The sequence below is a fragment of the Augochlora pura genome, chromosome 10, assembly GCF_028453695.1.
Source record: "Augochlora pura isolate Apur16 chromosome 10, APUR_v2.2.1, whole genome shotgun sequence".
Classification (NCBI taxonomy): Eukaryota; Metazoa; Arthropoda; class Insecta; order Hymenoptera; family Halictidae; genus Augochlora; species Augochlora pura.
This window is the reverse complement of record NC_135781.1, coordinates 27,867,112-27,886,040: the sequence shown is the minus strand read 5'-3', so window position 1 is coordinate 27,886,040 and position 18,929 is coordinate 27,867,112. Positions and strand designations below refer to the sequence as shown.

The following is an 18,929-nucleotide window of genomic DNA, read 5'->3' as shown; positions in this document are numbered from 1 at the left end:
GGGGGGGGGGGGGGGGGGGGGGGGGGGGGGGGGGGGGGGGGGGGGGCATTATTCAAGGGAGAGGGCTACTTCAACAAACGCCCCATGCGTTCTAATTGAGTGGTACATTTTTTAAAAGTACCGGCTAAGGATTCTTCCCCGGGAGGGTTTGCGTCGCAGTTGGGAGGCGTGGGTCTTGGAGGGGTTACTGAGGGTTCCGTTAGGGTGTCTCTGTATGAAAATGTTTGTTTTCTGGGTGGAGGAGGTGGTGGAGGATGGAATTGGGGGGGGGGGGGGAGTAGGAGTGGGGTTTTAGAGGGGTTAGAATTTTTTCTTTTAAGATCATTGAGTAGGGAAGGGCACCGTGAATAGTTTGCCGTGTGGCAAACTGTGCGATGAACCGTGGAATGTTTAGCCGTGAAACCAAATTGCTGATTTATTATCGTGTTATTTTGTTTTAGAAAGTTGGTGAGCCAGTAGTAAATACATTTTTCGAAGATCTTGCCAAGGAGTGATAGTAGGCTGATGGGACGGTAGTTTTCGGCTAACTTTCTGTCCTTGCCTGGTTCTGGTATGGGAACGACTTTGTCTATTTTCCAGCTGCTGGGAAAGTAGCTTGTTTTGATGGAGTGATTAAAAATGTAATGGAGTTGTAGCGGGATTTTGGTGGCAGCGTGTTTTAGTAGGGGAGGGGTGATACGGTCTGTTCCTGGGGAATGATTTGTTGGGTCAAGTGGGAATCTTCTTTTGATTCTATATGGGATTTTATTTCTGTCGTAGAGTCCTGTGTTTCTGATGAGCGGGTTGTCATGGTTTGTAACGGAGTAGTTGGAGATTAATTTGTGGATGTAAGATAGGATCATTTCAGTACTCGTATCGTCGTGTAGGTTCTGGGTGTGATATCTAGGGGGTTTGCCTGTTATGATCTTGAGGATTTTGTTCTGTAGGGTTTGGACCTGTTTTAGTGAGGTTTTTGGAGCAGCGCACCAGACTTGTGCGCCATAGGTTAGGACTGGTCTTAGACATGTTTTGTATAAGGTTATTCGGAGGTTTCTCTTGAGTTTGGAGCCGTGCGAGAGGAGGGGGTGGATGGAGGCTACTGCCTTTTTTGTTTTGGTGATTCTATCTGTGACCGCTGGGGTCCAGTTCAGTTTGGAGTCGAAGATGATTCCTAGGTAGGTGACTTGTTGGGTGTAGTTTATTGGGTGGTTATTGAGGATTAGTGGGGTGTTGATGGGGGGATCTTTTTCCGAGGGAAGCAGATGGCTTGTGTTGTGGATGGGTTTATCTGGAGTTTCCAGGAGGTGAAGAAGTGAGCTATCTGGTTTAGGTAGTTCTGCAGTCTATTGTGAAGGGTTGATGCGGACCATGAGGAAGAGATGAGGGTTGTGTCATCTGCGTATAGTGCCAGATGTGTGTGGGGAGCTATGGGTATGTCGTTGATATACAAGGATTGATCCTTGTGGGACCCCTGCGAGGATGTTTAGTTTTTCGGATTGGGATCCGGAGATGGCTACCATGACTTTTCTGTTGCTGAGGTAGGAGCTTATTAGTTTGCAGAATGAGGTTGGGAGTCCTAGTTGGTGAATTTTGAATAGGAGTGCGTCTGTCCAGACGGTGTCAAACGCCTTGGTGAGGTCAAGTAGGATCATGGCTGAGGAGCGGTTTGTGTTGCGTTCGTGTGTTAGGAGTTGTGATATCCGGACTAGCTGGTGGGTGGTGGAGTGTCGCGCTCTGAAGCCGAATTGCTGATTGATAATGGAGTTGTTGGTCTTGAGAAAGTTGGTGAGCCAGTAATGGATGCATTTTTCGAAGATTTTGCCAATGAGAGGTAGGAGGCTGATGGGGCGGTAGTTTTCCGCCAGTTTCCTATTTTTCCCTGGTTTGGGGATGGGTACGACCTTAGCTATTTTCCAGTTGTCAGGGAAGTAGCACATTTTGACTGCGTGATTGAATATGTGATGTAGCTGTAGCAGGATTTTGGGTACGGCATGTTTTAGCAGAAGGGGGGTGATGCGGTCTAGGCCTGGAGCTTTGCTGTCTTTTAGGGAATTGATTGCTTTTCGTATGCTGAGAAGGGGTATGTAGGGGGTTTGTGTGTTTGAGAGGTCGGAGGCAGCAGGGCTTGAGAGGATATTCTAGTGAAGCGTGTTTTCGACAAAGTGTTTTATTGTGTTGTCGTGACATGATTTGGTTTGGATGGCTGAGTTGTGTATATTCTGGAAGGTTCGGCAAAAATGGTTGGCTTTATCTATGTCTGATGTGATCGTGTCGTTTTCTTTTGTGATAGGTGGGAGGTGGTGTTTGTTGTTGGTTATAACCTTGTAGTTGTTCCAGAAGACAGGGTTTGGCTTGGTGTGATTTCTTATTCTTTTGTCCCATGCTGAGTGTTTGATCTTGGCTATTCTAGAGTTTATTTCTCGTGATAGCTGTGTTGTCCAGTCTCTGAAGTATTGGAGTTGGTGTTTTTGCCAGAGCTTTCTAATTTTATGACGTGTGTTGATAAGTGAGAGTAGGAGAGGATCTGAACTGATGTCGGTGTGATATGGGTGGGGGGTATGTTGAGATGAGGCTTTCTTGGAGCAGGCTATGAGGAATGATTGTGTATTTTGGATGCATTCGTCGAGTTTTCTGGTGGTGTCGAAGGTAGTGGTGAGTCTAAAGTTTGCTGTGTGTTTTTTGTATTGTTTCCAGTCTGTGGCAGGGATGGTGTGAGGAGGGGCCATGGGGTTTGAGTCCGATTTGAGGAGTACAGGTCTATGTTGTGTGTTGAAGTTGTCGATTGTGTGGCTAGTGAAGTTGACGTAGTGCTTTATCAGGAATAAATCAAGTGTTGAGTTGTTTATGTTTCTGTTTGCTCTGGAGATGGTGAAGCTGTCGGGGTGAATGATGCGGTAGGTAGAGTGGGATGAGTGTTTGAAGAGGGTCAATCCGGAAGTGTTGTTGGAGTGGTTGTTCCAGGAGAGGTGTCTGGCGTTGAAGTCGCCTCCTATTATGTAATTTCCGGGTCTGTTGGTAAGAGTGTCCAGTGCATGGTTCGTGAGTTTAGTGGAGGGAGGGGCGTACACCACTCCTATTGTTAGCCTGGGGGACGAGAGTTGGATTAGCAGAGATTCTAGGTTGTTGTTGGATGGAGGGAGTGTATGAAAGGGAATGTCTTTTTGTATGATGATGGCTACTCCTCCCTTGGGGGAGGGTCTGTCATTTCTGATGATTTGGTAGCCTGGGAGTGAGAAGTGAGTGAGCGGGGTGAGCCAGGTTTCTGTAATTAAGGCTATGTGTATGTTGTGTTTTTGAAGCACGTGTGAAAGTTCGAGTCTCTTTGGGAGGAGAGACTCGGCATTCCATAGTAGAATGTTAGGGGTGCGGGCCATTAGTTAAAGGAGCTATATATACTGAGGAAGGCTTGGAATTTCTGTGCTTCGGTTGTGCACGCCATGAGTTTAGCTTCAAGCTCTTTTGCCTTTTGAAGCATGAGGTTGATGTCAACTAGCTGACCTATTCTTGAGAATACGTCGGCTGCTTCTGAGAAAGTTTCAGCTGGGGTGGTTTGAGTTTGGGTGGGTCTTGGTGTGGGTTTTTGTGTTGTGTTTGAGTTTGTGAGTGCGTCTTTGTAGGAGAAGGCGAGGGGTTTAGGTGGCTGTGCAGGGATGAATGGTGGTGGGGAGGGGGTGGTAGGTTGGATGAGTGTTTTGGTGGTTGGAGTCTTTTTGGCTATGTATTTTATGAGGGCTGGACATTGTGTATAGTTTGCCGTGTGGTTACCATGGCAGTTTGAGCATGTTGCTGGAGTGTCTTTGGGTTTTGTGCAGGTTTTGGTTAGGTGTGAGCCTGCACATTTTACACATTTGGGTGGTAAGTTGCAATTTTTGGATGAGTGCCCGAAGGCTTGACAGCGGAAGCACTGGGTATAGTTCTTTCTCGAGAAAAACTTTTCCCAGTATACTTTTGTGTAAAATAGGTGACCAATTTTGTTCACCGCATTGAAAGATGTGCCTGGGCTGAAGGTGATTTTATATATAGTGTACTGGGATTTACTAGGGTCGGGCTTGCTGCCTAGGGGGGTGATGCTGCTGGGTTTTAGCCCGAGAGATTCTATTTCTTCTTGGATGTCTTGAATGTTTATATTGGGGAGTCCTCTGAGTATTACCACAAGGGATTTCTCATGGTTGGGTGTGTAAGTGTGAAAAGGCTTGTCTGCTAGTCTTAGTTTATGTTGCAGGTCTGTGTGGTGTTTGTTTTCGTTTAACTGGATCTTGACCTTGTTGCCAAGGTACTTGAGGGAGAAGTTTGGCCCGTAGTCGGCTAGAAGAGCCTGAGTTAGGGCCTTGATGTTGCCATTAAAGCTGTTTATATATATCGGGGGTGGTTTTGTTGCGGTGTGTGTGTCGTCTGAGCTTGGCGGGGGGAGGATGGGGGTAGGGGTGGGATCGTGCTTGTCGAGGTTTGATTTGGGGTTGCTGGCGAATGAAGACAGGATGTCATACCTGTTTTTAGTCGGAATGTTAGCTTGTAGCATCGTGCTGTCCTCGGTTGTGGCGTGGGTTAGGTCATTGGCGAATCGCCTGCAGACTGGCGGTGAGTCTGCGAAATTTGCCGTGCGCTTGCGCGGCAATGGTTGAAGAACCTTCCTTTCGGCTTCGATGTTGTTGCTGTCGGGTTATTGGTGTTTTCTGGTCGACTTTGGCACTGGCACTGCCGATGGTGACTATCCGCGATAGCTTGTATGGGTGATGGTTTACTTGATGCACTCGTAGTTGTAGAGATATGTCTAACGTGAGCGTAGCTTCCTGCGTCTCACAAGGGAACTCTGTACGTTTACTGATGACACAAGATTGATTGATTGAATGTGTTTGGTGGTTGGAGTCTTTTTAGCTATGTATTTTATGAGGGCTGGACATTGTGTGTAGTTTGCCGTGTGGTTGCCATGGCAGTTTGAGCATGTTGCTGGTGTATCTTTAGGTTTTGTGCAGTCTTTTGTCAGGTGTGAGCCTGCACATTTGACGCATTTTGGTGGGAGATTACAATTTCTTGAAGAGTGTCCAAAGGCTTGGCATCTGAAGCATTGAGTGTAATTTTTTTTGGAGAAGAATTTTTCCCAATACACTCTTGTGTAGAAAAGGTGCCCGATTTTGTTTATTGTGTTAAATGTGGTTCCGTGGCCGAAGGTGATTTTGTAGATGACATGTTGGAGCTTGGGACCATCTGGTTTGCTACCGAGGGGTGTGATGCTGGTTGGCTTAAGCCCGAGTGATTCTATTTCTTTTTGTATGTCGGAGATTGACATGTTTGGTAGTCCTCTCAGGACTACTACGAGGGATTTCTCTTGGTTAGGCGTGAAAGTGTGGAAAGGTTTATCGGCTTTCCTGAGTTTAGATTGTAGGTCGTGGTATTGGTTTGTGTTGGCGAGGGAGATTTTGACTTTGTCGCCCAGATATTTAACTGTAAAATTAGGACCGTAGTCGGCGAGAAGGGCCTGGGTGAGGGTTTTGATGTTTCCATCAAAGTTATTAATATAGATTGGTGGCGGTTTAGATGTTGTGTTTTCATCGTGTTTTGGCGGAGTGGAAGGGGAGGGGGAGTTGATCTCCTGCTCTATTGGGGTTCGGGTGGAATTGCTGGCGAAGGATGCCAGGATATCAAACCTGTTTGAAGTTTTCACGTTCGCTGTCAACATGTTGTCGTCGGCGTCTTCAGCTGGGTTTGGATTTATGTCCGAGTGAAATCTCCTCGTGGCTGGCGGGGCATCTGAGAAGTTTGCCGTGCGCTTGCGCGGCAGTGGTTGAAGTATTGTCTTTCTTGTCTCGATCTTGTACTGTAGTGTTTCGTGGTTATCCCTGGATTGAATTATTCTTGTTGAGACTTTTTGACACTTTTGACACTTTTTCGCTTTTAAAAAAGCGGGTGGCGTTGATTCGAAGCACTGTATGCACACTGGGTTGCTGAGACAAGTTTCCGTGAGCGTGGTTGCCTGCGTCCAACATGCCGAGTGACGAGTGAGAGTGAGCTTTTTTTGATGGTGTGTTATGGTGAGGTCTCTTTCCGTTCCTGAAGACTGTGGCCTTCTTACCGGTTTGTTAGCTGTTGTTTCTTTTGGTGTTACCTATATGAAGTGTCTAGAACAAATAGTGACTATTAGTTGGGGAAAAAATTTTCAAAGAAAACCCCGTCGTTGTTGGTTTGTTGCAATTGGGACAGTGTGGTTTCGAGGGGAGAGGAGGTTGGTTGGTGGTGGGTGGTTTATTGTAGGTTTGACGTGTCTAGTGGGAACTTTCTTTTTATTTTGTATGGGATTCTGTTTTTGTCGAATAGGCCTGTGTCTCGAACAAGTGGGTTGTCGTGGTTTTGAACTTCGTAATTTGAAATAATTTTGCATAGGAAGGGGAAAATGAGTTCTATGTTGGTTTCGGTGTGTAGGTTATGTGTGTGATATCTAGAGGGTTTTCCTGTGATTGTTTTTAGTATTTTGTTTTGTAGGGTCTGGATCTTTTTTAACGTGGATTTGGGGGCGGCGCACCAGACTTGGGAGCCGTAGGTGAGGACTGGTCTTATGCAGGTTTTGTAGAGTGTTATTCTGAGTGTTCTTTTTAGTTTGGAGCCATGTGCGAGCAGAGGATGGATGGAGGCGGCTGCTTTTTTGGTTTTGCTGATTCTGTCCATGATAGCCGGGGACCAGTTTTGTTTAAAGTCAAAGATTGTCCCTAGGTAGGAGACCTGTCGGGAGTAGTGGATTGGGTGGTTATTGAGGATTAGTGGGGTTGTTATGGGTGGTTCTGATTTCCTGGGGAAGCAGATGGCCTGAGTCTTTGAGGGATTTATTTGGAGTTTCCAGGTCGAGAAGAAGTGGGTAATTTGGTCCAGATACTTTTGCAATCTGTTGTGCAGGGTTGATGAGGACCAGGATGAGGAGATGAGGGTTGTGTCGTCAGCGTAGAGTGCTAGGTGTGTGTTGGGAGCTATGGGTATGTCATTTATGTATAGGCTGAAGAGGATGGGTCCTAGAATGGATCCTTGCGGTACTCCGGCTCTGATGTCAAGTTGTTCGGATTGGGTTCCAGAGATGGTCACCATGATTTTTCTGTTTTTCAGGTAGGATTCCATTAGTTTTGTGAAGATGAGTGGGAGTCCGAGATTATGGATCTTGAATAGGAGTGCTTCCGTCCAGACTGTATCGAAGGCTTTGGTTAGATCGAGGAGTATCATGGCAGAGGTTCGGTTTGTGTTGTGCTCGTGCGTGATTATCTGGGATATGCGCACGAGTTGGTGGACTGTGGAGTGTTTGGCTCTGAAGCCAAATTGCTGGTTTATTATTGTGTTATTTTGTTTTAGGAAGTTGGTGAGCCAGTAGTAAATACATTTCTCGAAGATCTTGCCGAGGAGTGATAGTAAGCTGATGGGACGGTAGTTTTCGGCTAGCTTCCTGTCCTTTCCGGGTTTTGGAATGGGAACGACTCTGGCTATTTTCCAGCTGCTGGGAAAGTAGCTTGTTTTGATTGAATGATTAAAAATGTAATGGAGTTGTAGCGGGATTTTGGGCGCAGCGTGTTTTAGAAGGGGAGGGGTGATACGGTCTGATCCTGGGGCTTTGTTATCTTTTAGGGTTTTAATGGCTTTGTGGATGTTGGAGAGAGGTATGTATAGGGGGGAGTTTTTTATGTTATCTGGCGTGGTAGGAGAGGGTTGGGGGTTTGTCTGGAGGGTTTGGTGAATGAATTGTCTGACCGTGTTGTCGTGGGGAGATTTGGTTTGGCAAGCATCGTTGTGTATTTTCTGGAATTTCTGGCAGAAATGGTTGGCTTTGTCTGAGTCGGAGGTGACTATGGTGTTATTGTCCTTAATAGGTGGGAGATGGTGTTTCTTGTTGGTCAGGATTTTGTAGTTGTCCCAGAAGACCGGGCTTGGCTTTGTGAGTTGTTTAATTCTCTTGTCCCAGGCAGTACGCTTGACTGAGGCTATTCTAGAACTTATGTCGCGTGTTAATTGTTTGGACCAGTCCTTGAAATATTGGAGGTTGTGTTTTTGCCATAGTTTTCTGACTTTATGGCGTAACTTGATGAGGGACAATAGTAGGGGGTCTGTGCTGATGTCCGTGAAGTATGGGTGGGGAGTGTGCTGGGTCGTGGCTTTTTTGGAGCAGGCTATGAGAAAGGATTGCAGGTTTCGGATGCAGGAGTCAACTTTGTCTGTGGAGTTGAAGGAAGTTGTGAGTTGGTAGTTGGCCGTATGTTTTTTATAGTTTTCCCAGTTCGTCGTGGCGGTGGTGTGAGGAGGGGGCATGGGCTTCGAGTTGAATGTGAGGAGGACTGGTCTATGTTGTGTGTTAAAGTCGTCTGTGGTACTACAGTTTAGTCTTGTGTAATGTTTGGTGAGGAAGATATCAATTGTTGAATTGCTTATGTTTCTGTTTGCTTTTGAAAAGGTAAAGCTGCCGGGGTGAGTGATGTTGTAGTTTGAGCGGGATGAGTGCTTGTATAGGGTGAGGCCTGAGGTGTTATTGGAGTGATTGTTCCACGCGAGGTGTCTGGCGTTGAAGTCGCCCCCGATTATGAAGTATTCGGGACGGTTTGTTAGAGTGTCCAGGTCGGTTTGTGTAATCTTTGTGGAGGGAGGGGCATATACTACTCCTATTGTTAGCCTGGGGGCAGATAATTTGATAAGTATGGTTTCTAAATTGGTGTTTAGGGACGGGAGTGTTTGGAAGGGGATGTCTTTCTTGATAATTATTGCTACTCCTCCTTTGGGGGAGGGGCGGTCGTTTCTGATTATGTTGTAGCCTGGCAGGGTGAGGAAGGTTGTTGGCGTGAGCCATGTTTCTGTGATTAGTGCTATATGGATATTGTTTTTCTGTAGTACGTGTGAGAGTTCTAGTCTCTTGGGAAGTAGAGACTCTGCATTCCATAGGAGAAGGTTAGGGAGGCGGGCCATTAATTGAAGGAGTTATATATTATTAGGAAAGCTTGGAATTTCTGTGCGTCCGTGGTGCACGTCATGAGTTTACTTTCGAGTAGTTTGGCTTTTTCTAGCATCAGGTTGATGTCTACGAACTGGCCTATCCTGGAGAAGACGTCAGCCGCTTCTGAGAATTGATTGGTGGGTTGGTGCTGGGTTGGTGTGGGTATTTGTGTGTTGTTGGAGTTGGTGTTAGTGTTTGTGTTTGTTAGGGCTTCCCGGTATGAGCGGGTGAGTGGTTTTGGTGGTGGTGGAGGGAGTATTTGGGGAGGGGTGGGGGTGGGGGGGATGATTGGTCTAGTGGTTGGAGTTTTTCTGGTGATATATTTAAGTAGGGAGGGACACTGGGAGTAATTTGCCGTGTGGTCGCCGTGGCAGTTTGCGCAGGTGGCTGGGGTGTCTTTTTTCTTTGTGCAGTCTTTTGTCAGGTGTGAACCTGCACATTTGACGCACTTTGGTGGGAGATTACAATTCCTTGAAGAGTGTCCAAAGGCTTGGCATCTGAAGCATTGGGTGTAGTTTTTTTTTGAGAAGAATTTTTCCCAATACACTCTTGTGTAGAAAAGGTGCCCGATTTTGTTAATGGTGTTAAATGTGGTTCCGTGGCCGAAGGTGATTTTATAGATGACATGTTGTAGCTTGGGACCATCTGGTTTGCTACCGAGGGGTGTGATGCTGGTTGGCTTAAGCCCGAGTGATTCAATTTCGTTTTGTATGTCGGAGATTGACATGTTTGGTAGTCCTCTTAGGACTACAACGAGAGATTTTTCTTGGTTAGGGGTGAAGGTGTGGAAAGGTTTATCGGCTTTCCTGAGTTTGGATTGCAAGTCGTGGTAATGGTTTGTGTTGGCGAGGGAGATTTTGACTTTGTCGCCCAGATATTTCACTGTAAAGTTAGGGCCGTAGTCGGCGAGAAGGGCCTGAGTGAGGGTTTTGATGTTTCCATCAAAGTTATTTATATAGATTGGTGGCGGTTTAGATGTTGGGTTTTCATCGTGTTTTGGCGGAGTGGAAGGGGAGGGGGAGTTGTTTTCCTGCTCTATTGGGGTTCGGTTGGAATTGCTGGCGAAGGATGCCAGGATATCAAACCTGTTTGAAGTTTTCACGTTCGCTGTCAACATGTTGTCGTCGGCGTCTTCAGCTGGGTTTGGATCTATGTCCGAATGGAATCTCCTCGTGGCTGGCGGGGCATCTGAGAAGTTTGCCGTGCGCTTGCGCGGCAGTGGTTGAAGTATTGTCTTTCTGGTCTCGATCTTGTACTGTGGTGTTTCGTGGTTATCCCTGGATTGAATTAATCTTGTTAAGACTTTTTGACACTTTGACACTTTTGACACTTTTCGCTTTTAAAAAAGCGGGTGGCGTTGATTCGAGGCACTGTATACACACTGGGTTGCTGAGACAAGTTTCCGTGAGCGTGGTTGCCTGCGTCCCGAGTGACGAGTGAGAGTGAGCCCTGTTCGAAGCAGGTTATATCCGAACACGCCTCTTTGTTTTTGGCTTTGTAACATTGCCGCCAGAGGCGCGCGCGTTAGCGAATCTCTACGATTCGAAGTTAGTTGCCAATGCGGTAGTCTCTGGAAAGGGAACTAACTCTCAGGAATGGTCAAAAAGTACTAGGGTTCTCTATTACGATTGGTTACTCTCCGGAGCCAGTTTACATGGATGGATTCCTAAACGCTTGACTAAGATTCTCGTAATTTGCACTCAAGGCCAATAATATTCATTGGTGTATTGTGTGTTCAATGGCGCCATGAATTCTGCTCGAAATCTGTAACAAGTGGCGTTTAGGAAACCCCAAAAGTGGAACAGGGTGAAATTCCAATAGATTCCATTGGCACCATTTAACATTAATATTATTTGTAACTAACTTACAATATCAACTTAAGGAATTATTTGTTCGTATCAATTATGACCGACGTATTGACTACCGCCTTCGCTTCATATCATGTGTCTGAATCTAATTTACACTAACCAACCGTTATGATACCAGCTTTGGTATCGTAACTAGCTTTGGATTTATAAAGCTTGAGGCTTCCTTAGTTGCCAAAGACACGTAGTATTTGTCTGAAGTAAGATTCGTTGAGAAATGAACTGTTGTTACTACATTTTAAGAAATTTGGCCCTAAAAAGGGCCGGTTTTTGAAAACAAATTGGAGAAAGTTAAGCTCTCTCTCCACGAATACGACGAGCGAGTTGGATGTCTTTAGGCATGATGGTGACACGCTTGGCGTGGATGGCGCAAAGGTTGGTGTCTTCGAACAGACCAACAAGGTAGGCTTCGCTGGCTTCCTGAAGAGCCATCACAGCGGAGCTTTGGAAACGCAGATCGGTCTTGAAGTCCTGAGCAATTTCACGAACCAGACGCTGGAACGGCAGCTTTCGGATAAGAAGCTCGGTACTCTTCTGGTATCTCCTGATTTCACGAAGCGCTACCGTTCCAGGTCGGTAGCGATGGGGCTTCTTTACTCCACCAGTGGCTGGGGCACTCTTACGAGCGGCCTTTGTTGCCAACTGCTTACGTGGAGCCTTTCCACCAGTTGATTTACGAGCGGTCTGCTTGGTACGCGCCATTATATCTTCGAAGGTTGCAAAAACACAAAGAACTGAAGTACGTCCAGATACGTGACTCAACAACGAATGCGTAAGTGCCGCTTGGGAGTCGTAGTTTTATGCGCTCCGGTCTACCGCAGCGCGACGCTGATTGGCTGAGTGCGTAGTGGTGGGGAGACCGGCCATGAAGGCATAAAATGAAACGAGTAGAGCCGAATAGCAGAGTTCCCTTGTGGACGTTGAAGAGATCACATCTTATTCGATCATCATGACTGGCCGTGGAAAGGGAGGAAAGGGTTTGGGAAAGGGAGGAGCAAAGCGTCATAGAAAGGTTTTGCGTGATAACATCCAAGGTATCACTAAACCAGCCATTCGTCGTCTGGCTCGTCGTGGCGGTGTGAAACGTATTTCTGGTTTGATCTATGAAGAAACTCGCGGTGTTTTGAAGGTTTTCCTTGAAAACGTTATTCGCGACGCCGTTACCTATACCGAGCACGCTAAAAGGAAGACTGTGACTGCAATGGACGTCGTGTACGCTCTGAAGCGTCAAGGAAGAACCCTCTACGGTTTCGGTGGTTAATTTTTCTATTTCGACCATCATACTCATCAAAACGGCCCTTTTCAGGGCCACCAAATATTTAACAATGAAAACGCTCCATTTCGACAGTTATTCAATTTTTAATATACTATTCAATCCTGATATACTATTCAATCCTCTTAGATATATATTTCATGAATTTCAGGCTGTATGAAAATTATAGAATGAATTTAGCTTTCCGATAGATTAATTATTTGGTTTTAGAATTGAATTGTTAGTTGTAGGTTTATCATCAGCATTTTTTTATATAATTTAGCATATTACATGTATCTCAGATTTTTCCCAATTTCAAATCTGAGTAGTTGCGTCAACGGTTGGTATGAAAGTATTTTAGTGTCGGTCGCATTTGCATTGTTTCTGTATTATTATTGATATAGAAACGCATATATACGTTTCTAAATTCTGAAACTGTTCTTGTAAGCCTAGATCTTAGTGGCATTTCGCTGTCGAAAAAGAACGAAACGCAGCATAAGGACGAACCTAACCTCCGCCTTTGAAGTCACCCCTATAATCGATCTTCGAACCGCAGAAATTAACCGCTTTACATGCTTAACTTCTATGGCAAAATGTGAAGCTTGGAGCGTAATATTATTGAAATCCGTGTATGAAATATATATATTTTTGCTCTGATGGAAAAAAATTACAATATCAATGCGAATACAAAACATATAATCTCTATGAAATATCCTAAAATTTGACCCTTCCACTAGATTAGTAAATTTCAAATTATCTTGTACTTTCTGAAACGGTTATCATTATCGACTAGTCTGCAAGAAATTCACACGTACTTCTTGTACAAAAGGTTAAATCGTATACACGTTCCTCTACACAGGAAGTAGATTTATGTATAACAAATTCGTATTCGTTTCTATGCATTTATAACCCGTACGCTATGGACTACATACATTTTTTAGTCTTTTAAACGCATATCATGACTAAAAGGAATCCAAAATCATTTTAAAATTATGTCACAGCAAATATAGAGAATAGCTATATGAAAATATTTAGTTGAATAGGAACAATGTCTGCATTTTAAAAAATTGTTGGCCCTGAAAAGGGCCGTTTTATCAACGTAGAAGAGGCGTTTACTTGGAGCTGGTGTACTTGGTAACAGCCTTGGTTCCTTCAGAGACTGCGTGCTTGGCTAATTCGCCAGGTAACAGGAGCCTGACAGCGGTTTGGATCTCCCGGGATGTAATGGTCGATCTCTTGTTATAATGAGCCAGACGAGAGGCTTCAGCAGCAATACGTTCAAAAACATCATTAACGAAACTGTTCATGATGCTCATGGCTTTACTGGAGATTCCAGTGTCAGGGTGCACTTGCTTCAACACCTTGTAAATGTAGATTGCATAGCTTTCCTTCCTCCTCCTCTTCTTCTTTTTGTCAGTCTTGCTAATGTTCTTCTGGGCCTTACCAGCCTTCTTCACAGCTTTTCCGCTCGCTTTAGGAGGCATGATTGAAGTTTCTTCGAGAGCTCGTAACGTTCACTCTGAGAGACCTGCAGCTGGAATGCGTTCGGCACCAGTAGCGACCTGTATTTATATCACTGAGAGGGAATAGTGGCGCACCAATCGCGTGCGAGCTCAAGCTGGCGGCCATATGTCTGCATTCCCGCCATTATCATAGCGATGCTGACATCTGCTTTTACTGAACGACCGGGGAGGCCACGTAAAACTGTGGCTGTGATTTTCTCATTGTTAGGGGTGAAGGTATGAAACTGTCTGTTACCTTCACGAAGTTTGGTTTGGAAATTTCGGTGGGCCGAGATGGTGGGGAGATTGATTTTAATTTTGTTTCCAAGATATTTTAAGGAGAAATTTTCACCGTACTCTTTTTGAATGTTCCTAGCGAGGAGGGCCAGGTCACCATTGAAATTGCTTACATAGATAGGTGGAGGCTTGATGTTTGCCTGGGCGGGAAGGTTTGTGGAATTGAGGTTATTGTCAGCTGCATTGGGCGTGGGAGGAAGAGGGTGATTTTTGGCGGGAATAGGAGATTTACGCTCCTCGCTTTCTGCGAAGGTCGCAAGTAAATCAAACCTGTTAGCTGTAGGTATGTTGATGATGTTGGTATCCATTTCTATCTCCTTTGTGATTATGACTTCTTTTGCCGTTGAAGGACCCAGCGGGTATTCTGAGTTTGCGGAGGCTACATGCCTCCGGACTGCTGGGGGGGAGTTCTCCAGTACCGCTGGACGCTTCCTCGCCAGGGCCGTTAGGACGTTGTTCCTTGGTTTATCAATTTTGGTTTTGTGGAAGGTTCACTGTCACTATTGAAGTTTTTAGTCTAATCGCAAACACTAGGTTAAGCCGACGAGCGTCAGGACGTCTGTCGCGTTGACGCTAGACTCTGAGCAACGAAGGAACTAAGATGTGATCACATCGATGTCCACAAGGGAACTGAACAAGGGAACTCTGATAAAAGACTGCAAATATTACACATTGTATTGTATCTATACCACAAACCTCAATTGGTATTATATGCCATAAAATCGTTAGTGAAGCAAAATTTTTATGTTATCGCGTATGACAATTAGATGATTGTATTTTACTTCAATTTTTACCTACATAAGTACGTGTTCTGCTATAAGTACATAATAACATTATTATGAGAGAATTTGAGGAAAGGAACATCAGAAATATTGGTTTATCTCTCAGAAAAAACAAAATACTTGGGGGTACAATTATAGAAACTGTAAGCAATTTGAAGCACGAGACTGAAATGACATTACCCTTTTCGCGCAATACTTGAAGGTTTGCAGCAAGATGATTGTATATTTTTTTGCGGAGACGCTAAACGGAACGAAATACAAGAATGCACTTGTGGCTGTTCCTTTTTTCCCACAGATGTTCTTCAGGTCGAAGAGATTGAGAGTTAAAGAGTCAGTCTGTATTTGTACCTTCGCACGCAGTAACCATCGGAAATTATACAGGATGTACCAAAATTATTGTAACTTCGGAAAATGGGTTCCTGAGGCCATTTCGAGTAACCGTTTCCTTTGCTAAAATGCAATCCGCGGCTTTGTTAACGAATTATTAATGGAAAAATAGTAGCGAATGAGAGGCAAGCGCGCGAAATTAAACCTGATGTAACGAATAAGGATTTTAGAAATTTTCTATTAATTTAAAAAATTTCACAAATATTATTAATAAAAAACTCTCCTATGCAGTTGTAAATGTTGTAATCCAAAGCTTGTAATCCACGTATATGAAACGACACAGATTACACTAACGTTTCACGGAGGCATTGCACAATTACCCAAAATATTTTGCACTGTTGTCGCGGCGCGTACATTTTAAAAAACAGCGAAGTTGCATGGATGAAATCTGGAATGAAACTGACGCTGTGCATGAAGATCTTCACGCAGCTATGTCGATCATCATAACAACGCAGACTATGTTTTAAAGAAATCTGAGATGCTTTGACGAAAAAAAGCACTTCCAATCTGCAACACGATGTAAGGATTTTCCGACGAAAGCTAGAATGGTACGCTGTCAAAATGGTCGAGAGTGAAAGTCATAAAATAGGAAATGAATGGGACAGATGTTTAGAGTGTTTAGAAACATCAAAATCCTGTATGAGCGAAAGATCTTTCATAGACAAGGAGAAAAAAGACTGTGAGGGTGAAAATTACGAAAACTCCTTCCTACAGAAATTTGGCTACACAGACTGCAGATGTTTAGAGTGAGACAGTTCAAGTAACCTTAGGGCCGTAGAACCAAGTGACCTGGGATCATTGCTTAGGAACTGTGTCCTATTCCAGGAAACTTTTTGTGCTCCTAAGCTGACTCACACATCCCCACCGTTTCATTGTCCGTCCAACTTCGAGGAGGTACTGTAGAAAGAGAACGAGATACGAAAGAGAGAAACACGATACCCACTTGAGAAAAGGTTGCAGTAAAACCAAAAATACTCTAGCCTCATGGGGAACATTTTGCCAATTAATTAGCCAATTACAATGACACTTTATATAACCTAAAGGTCGAGTTTTCCTTTCCTATTTTTGTACGGTTCATGGGATATATTTCATGGTTCTTAATTTTCATTATAACTTTGTGGCATACCAACTGGGGTAATCCTCTCAGAATTAAAATCAATAGCTTTTCATAATTAGATGCGAAGGTGTAGAATAGGTTATTTGCCATTATGAGTTTTTCCTGTAATTTTTTGTATTCACCAAATTCGGTAAATTGAATTCTTACTTGTTTTATAAGGTATTAGATGATAAAATTTTTTCCGAATTTCTCAAGTAATCCATTATTATTTTTATACTAATATAATTGTACTTGAATGATCTCTGTTTGAGGATGTTTCGGCTACCAATTTTGGACTAGTAATTAGCTCCAGATCACTTAATATATCAGCATTGGTTAAGGTTCTGTTTTCGTTTTTTACGTCACCTGGTAGGAGGTGGTGAGTTGTAGAAAAGTGCAAGGTGCTTAAGATAAGTAACTTAAGCACAGTTTTGGTTGGTTAATACTGTGTGTGATAGTTGGATTGATAGACAAGTTGTTCATTGCATCCAGCAATTATAAAATTAAGATAAACTTACCTATGGATGCCAGAAAGCTTTAATAAGCAAGAAGTAAAACTATAAGATACAGTATACAAATTGAGACCACAGAACATAAATACCACATTGGTTTATCTGATATGGAGGCGCATAAATCAAATTAAGATTCTTTTTCTTGTACACCTTTTGATTTTGGATTAAAAAACAGCCAAAATTTTGCAAAAACACAATAAACATGGGGATAGTAATGGCTGAGGATACTAAAAGCTTGTAAAATTAAGTTGCAGTTTAATAACAGAGTAGATAGGATTAGAAGGAGATTCTCCTAACAACATGAAAAGAAAGTGTAGATTAATTGAAGAATTAACAAATTGTTAAGGAAAAGGGGATTTTTACCCTATAAGGGTTTTGCTCAAGCTTGTAGAGCTCAGTCAAATTATCAAGGTATTAATATGGTCCTTCACCTGATACTTAGGAAGTATGTCTTGGATGTATTCTATAACGAAGACTATTCTTGCCTGCTTCAGAAGCTGGATAGATAAAAAGTTATTACGGTCAGCAGGGCCATAACATCTGCATATAAGGCAAGAGGCTTTATGCACTCAAGATTGGATACTTGCAAAACGCTAGCATTGATCTTGTATTTGTCTGAGGTGCTGTTATTTGGTTTTACGAACAAGTATCTGTACAAGTTCGATGAAACTGGGAAAAATTTCACTCTATTTAAATTTATGAATTAGTTCGTCGTTCCAAATAGAGTCAAAAGCCCTTGCCAAGTCGAGAAAGACTGGGGCTGTGTCCAACATTCAGTTCATGGGTAATTTCTGAGATTACTCCAAGAAGCTGAAATGTCCTGATCTAAACCAAAATTGCTGATTAATAAGGAACTGATGTTTATATAGATGCGATTTAAGATAATTTAATAAGTAATGTTCAAACGCTTCGCTAAGTAGGGGAAGGAGGCTGATAGGCCAGTAACTATCAATCTCAGATTTGTGTCTTCCAAGTTTGTGCACTGGAACTACTCCGGCTACTGTCCAAGATTCAGGGAAGTAAGACAGCCGAAAGAAGAATATGAATATGTAATAGTTTTATAAGATTAGTTTTATTTAATTCTTGTTTAAAACATTTATTGTGATCCAGGCTGGAAAAATGAATTCTAACCCTCTCCTATTTCTGAGATTGACGATATTGTCACCAATTTCCTTGATGGCCAGTAATCTAAAATGATGGAAGTCCACCTAAAATCTAAAACCGACAAGTTAGGCTTCTGTTTCTTTTTTTTGGTTGGTTTTATGTAATGAGGTTTTAGGTGGGAACCGTGCCTGAGAGCAATGGCCCTCCCACCGGTTTTTATGGGTTTAGGTTTACGTAGGATTACTTGCATGAGGGTTATAGGTTATGTTTATGGTGTTGCGTAGCTTTGGGTGGGATTTAGGAAAGTTTGGCTGGATCGGATGCCCGTGGAACACAAAAGTGTTCTGCTTGTGTAGGACTTGTAAAAATTAACTAGTTACACAAAAATCGTCTTTAAAACTTTATTTCCTGGATAACGATGTTATCTTGAAGCCTTCAAGATAAAGTCTGACTGTATTTTTTTTTTTGTTTGAGTTTATACCATGAGGTTTAGAGATGAGAATCGTGCCTGAGAGCTATGGCTCTCTTACCGATTTTTGTGAATAATGGTTGTGTGTGGGATTACCTTCATGGGGTTGTTGGTTATGTGTGTGGTAATTAGGTTAGTGTGGGGAAAAAAGTTTCAGAGAAAACCCCTATAGTGAATTTAGCCTCCCTGGGTTGGTAAAGGCTAGTGTTTAGGGTTAAGTTAGGTTATATGAGATGTAGTGGGGCGTATGTCGTGTTGCGTGATCACGAGAACATAGTTATAAATAAGCGCCTCTGGTTATGAAAATTATAAACTTAGTTGATGCCGACAGGAGGGAAATTCGAATATAAGTACAGATTTATATCGTATATTTATATAGAGACACTGTATTGCCCGAGAGAAATAAGTGAGAATATGTAAGGAGATAACGAGAGAGTTCCCACGAATTCATCGTCGAGACTTTTCTTTATTTAGCGAGACTAATCGAGGAATATAGACAATGTCACGACGCCTTTCGTAAGGCGTCAATACAATGTTGCATGAATTAAACGAGTCACAGTAACAAATCCGGATCTCTAAAGTGCAGGACGTCGTCAATCTTTAGACAAGGACTTCTCGGAACCCTCTCTGACCTCTCTCTCTCTCTCTTACCCAGTCCTCGAGCCGAAATCTTTGCGCGCGGCACATCCCCACACCGTTCGTTTCGGCAGGCTTTTTACCCCTGCGCGCTC

At 43.5% G+C, this 18,929-nt stretch overlaps 4 protein-coding genes across 4 annotated transcripts; 1 reads left to right on the top strand and 3 right to left on the bottom strand.

Moving 5' to 3' along the window:
* Positions 1–2,457: 2,457 nt before the first annotated feature.
* On the bottom strand, positions 2,458–4,498 carry LOC144476106 (uncharacterized). Its single transcript, XM_078192702.1, has one exon. The coding sequence runs from the start codon at positions 4,496–4,498 to the stop codon at positions 3,353–3,355; it is 1,146 nt and encodes a 381-aa protein (XP_078048828.1). The 3' UTR covers positions 2,458–3,352.
* Positions 4,499–11,088: 6,590 nt separating this feature from the next.
* Positions 11,089–11,502, bottom strand: LOC144475725 (histone H3). Its single transcript, XM_078191911.1, has one exon. It carries the CDS (start codon positions 11,497–11,499, stop codon positions 11,089–11,091), a length of 411 nt encoding a protein of 136 aa, XP_078048037.1. The 5' UTR covers positions 11,500–11,502.
* A 216-nt stretch (positions 11,503–11,718) lies between these two features.
* Positions 11,719–12,088, top strand: LOC144475952 (histone H4). Its single transcript, XM_078192410.1, has one exon. It carries the CDS (start codon positions 11,747–11,749, stop codon positions 12,056–12,058), a length of 312 nt encoding a protein of 103 aa, XP_078048536.1. The 5' UTR covers positions 11,719–11,746; the 3' UTR covers positions 12,059–12,088.
* Positions 12,089–13,161: 1,073 nt separating this feature from the next.
* On the bottom strand, positions 13,162–13,552 carry LOC144475951 (histone H2B). Its single transcript, XM_078192409.1, has one exon. The coding sequence runs from the start codon at positions 13,531–13,533 to the stop codon at positions 13,162–13,164; it is 372 nt and encodes a 123-aa protein (XP_078048535.1). The 5' UTR covers positions 13,534–13,552.
* Positions 13,553–18,929: the final 5,377 nt, after the last annotated feature.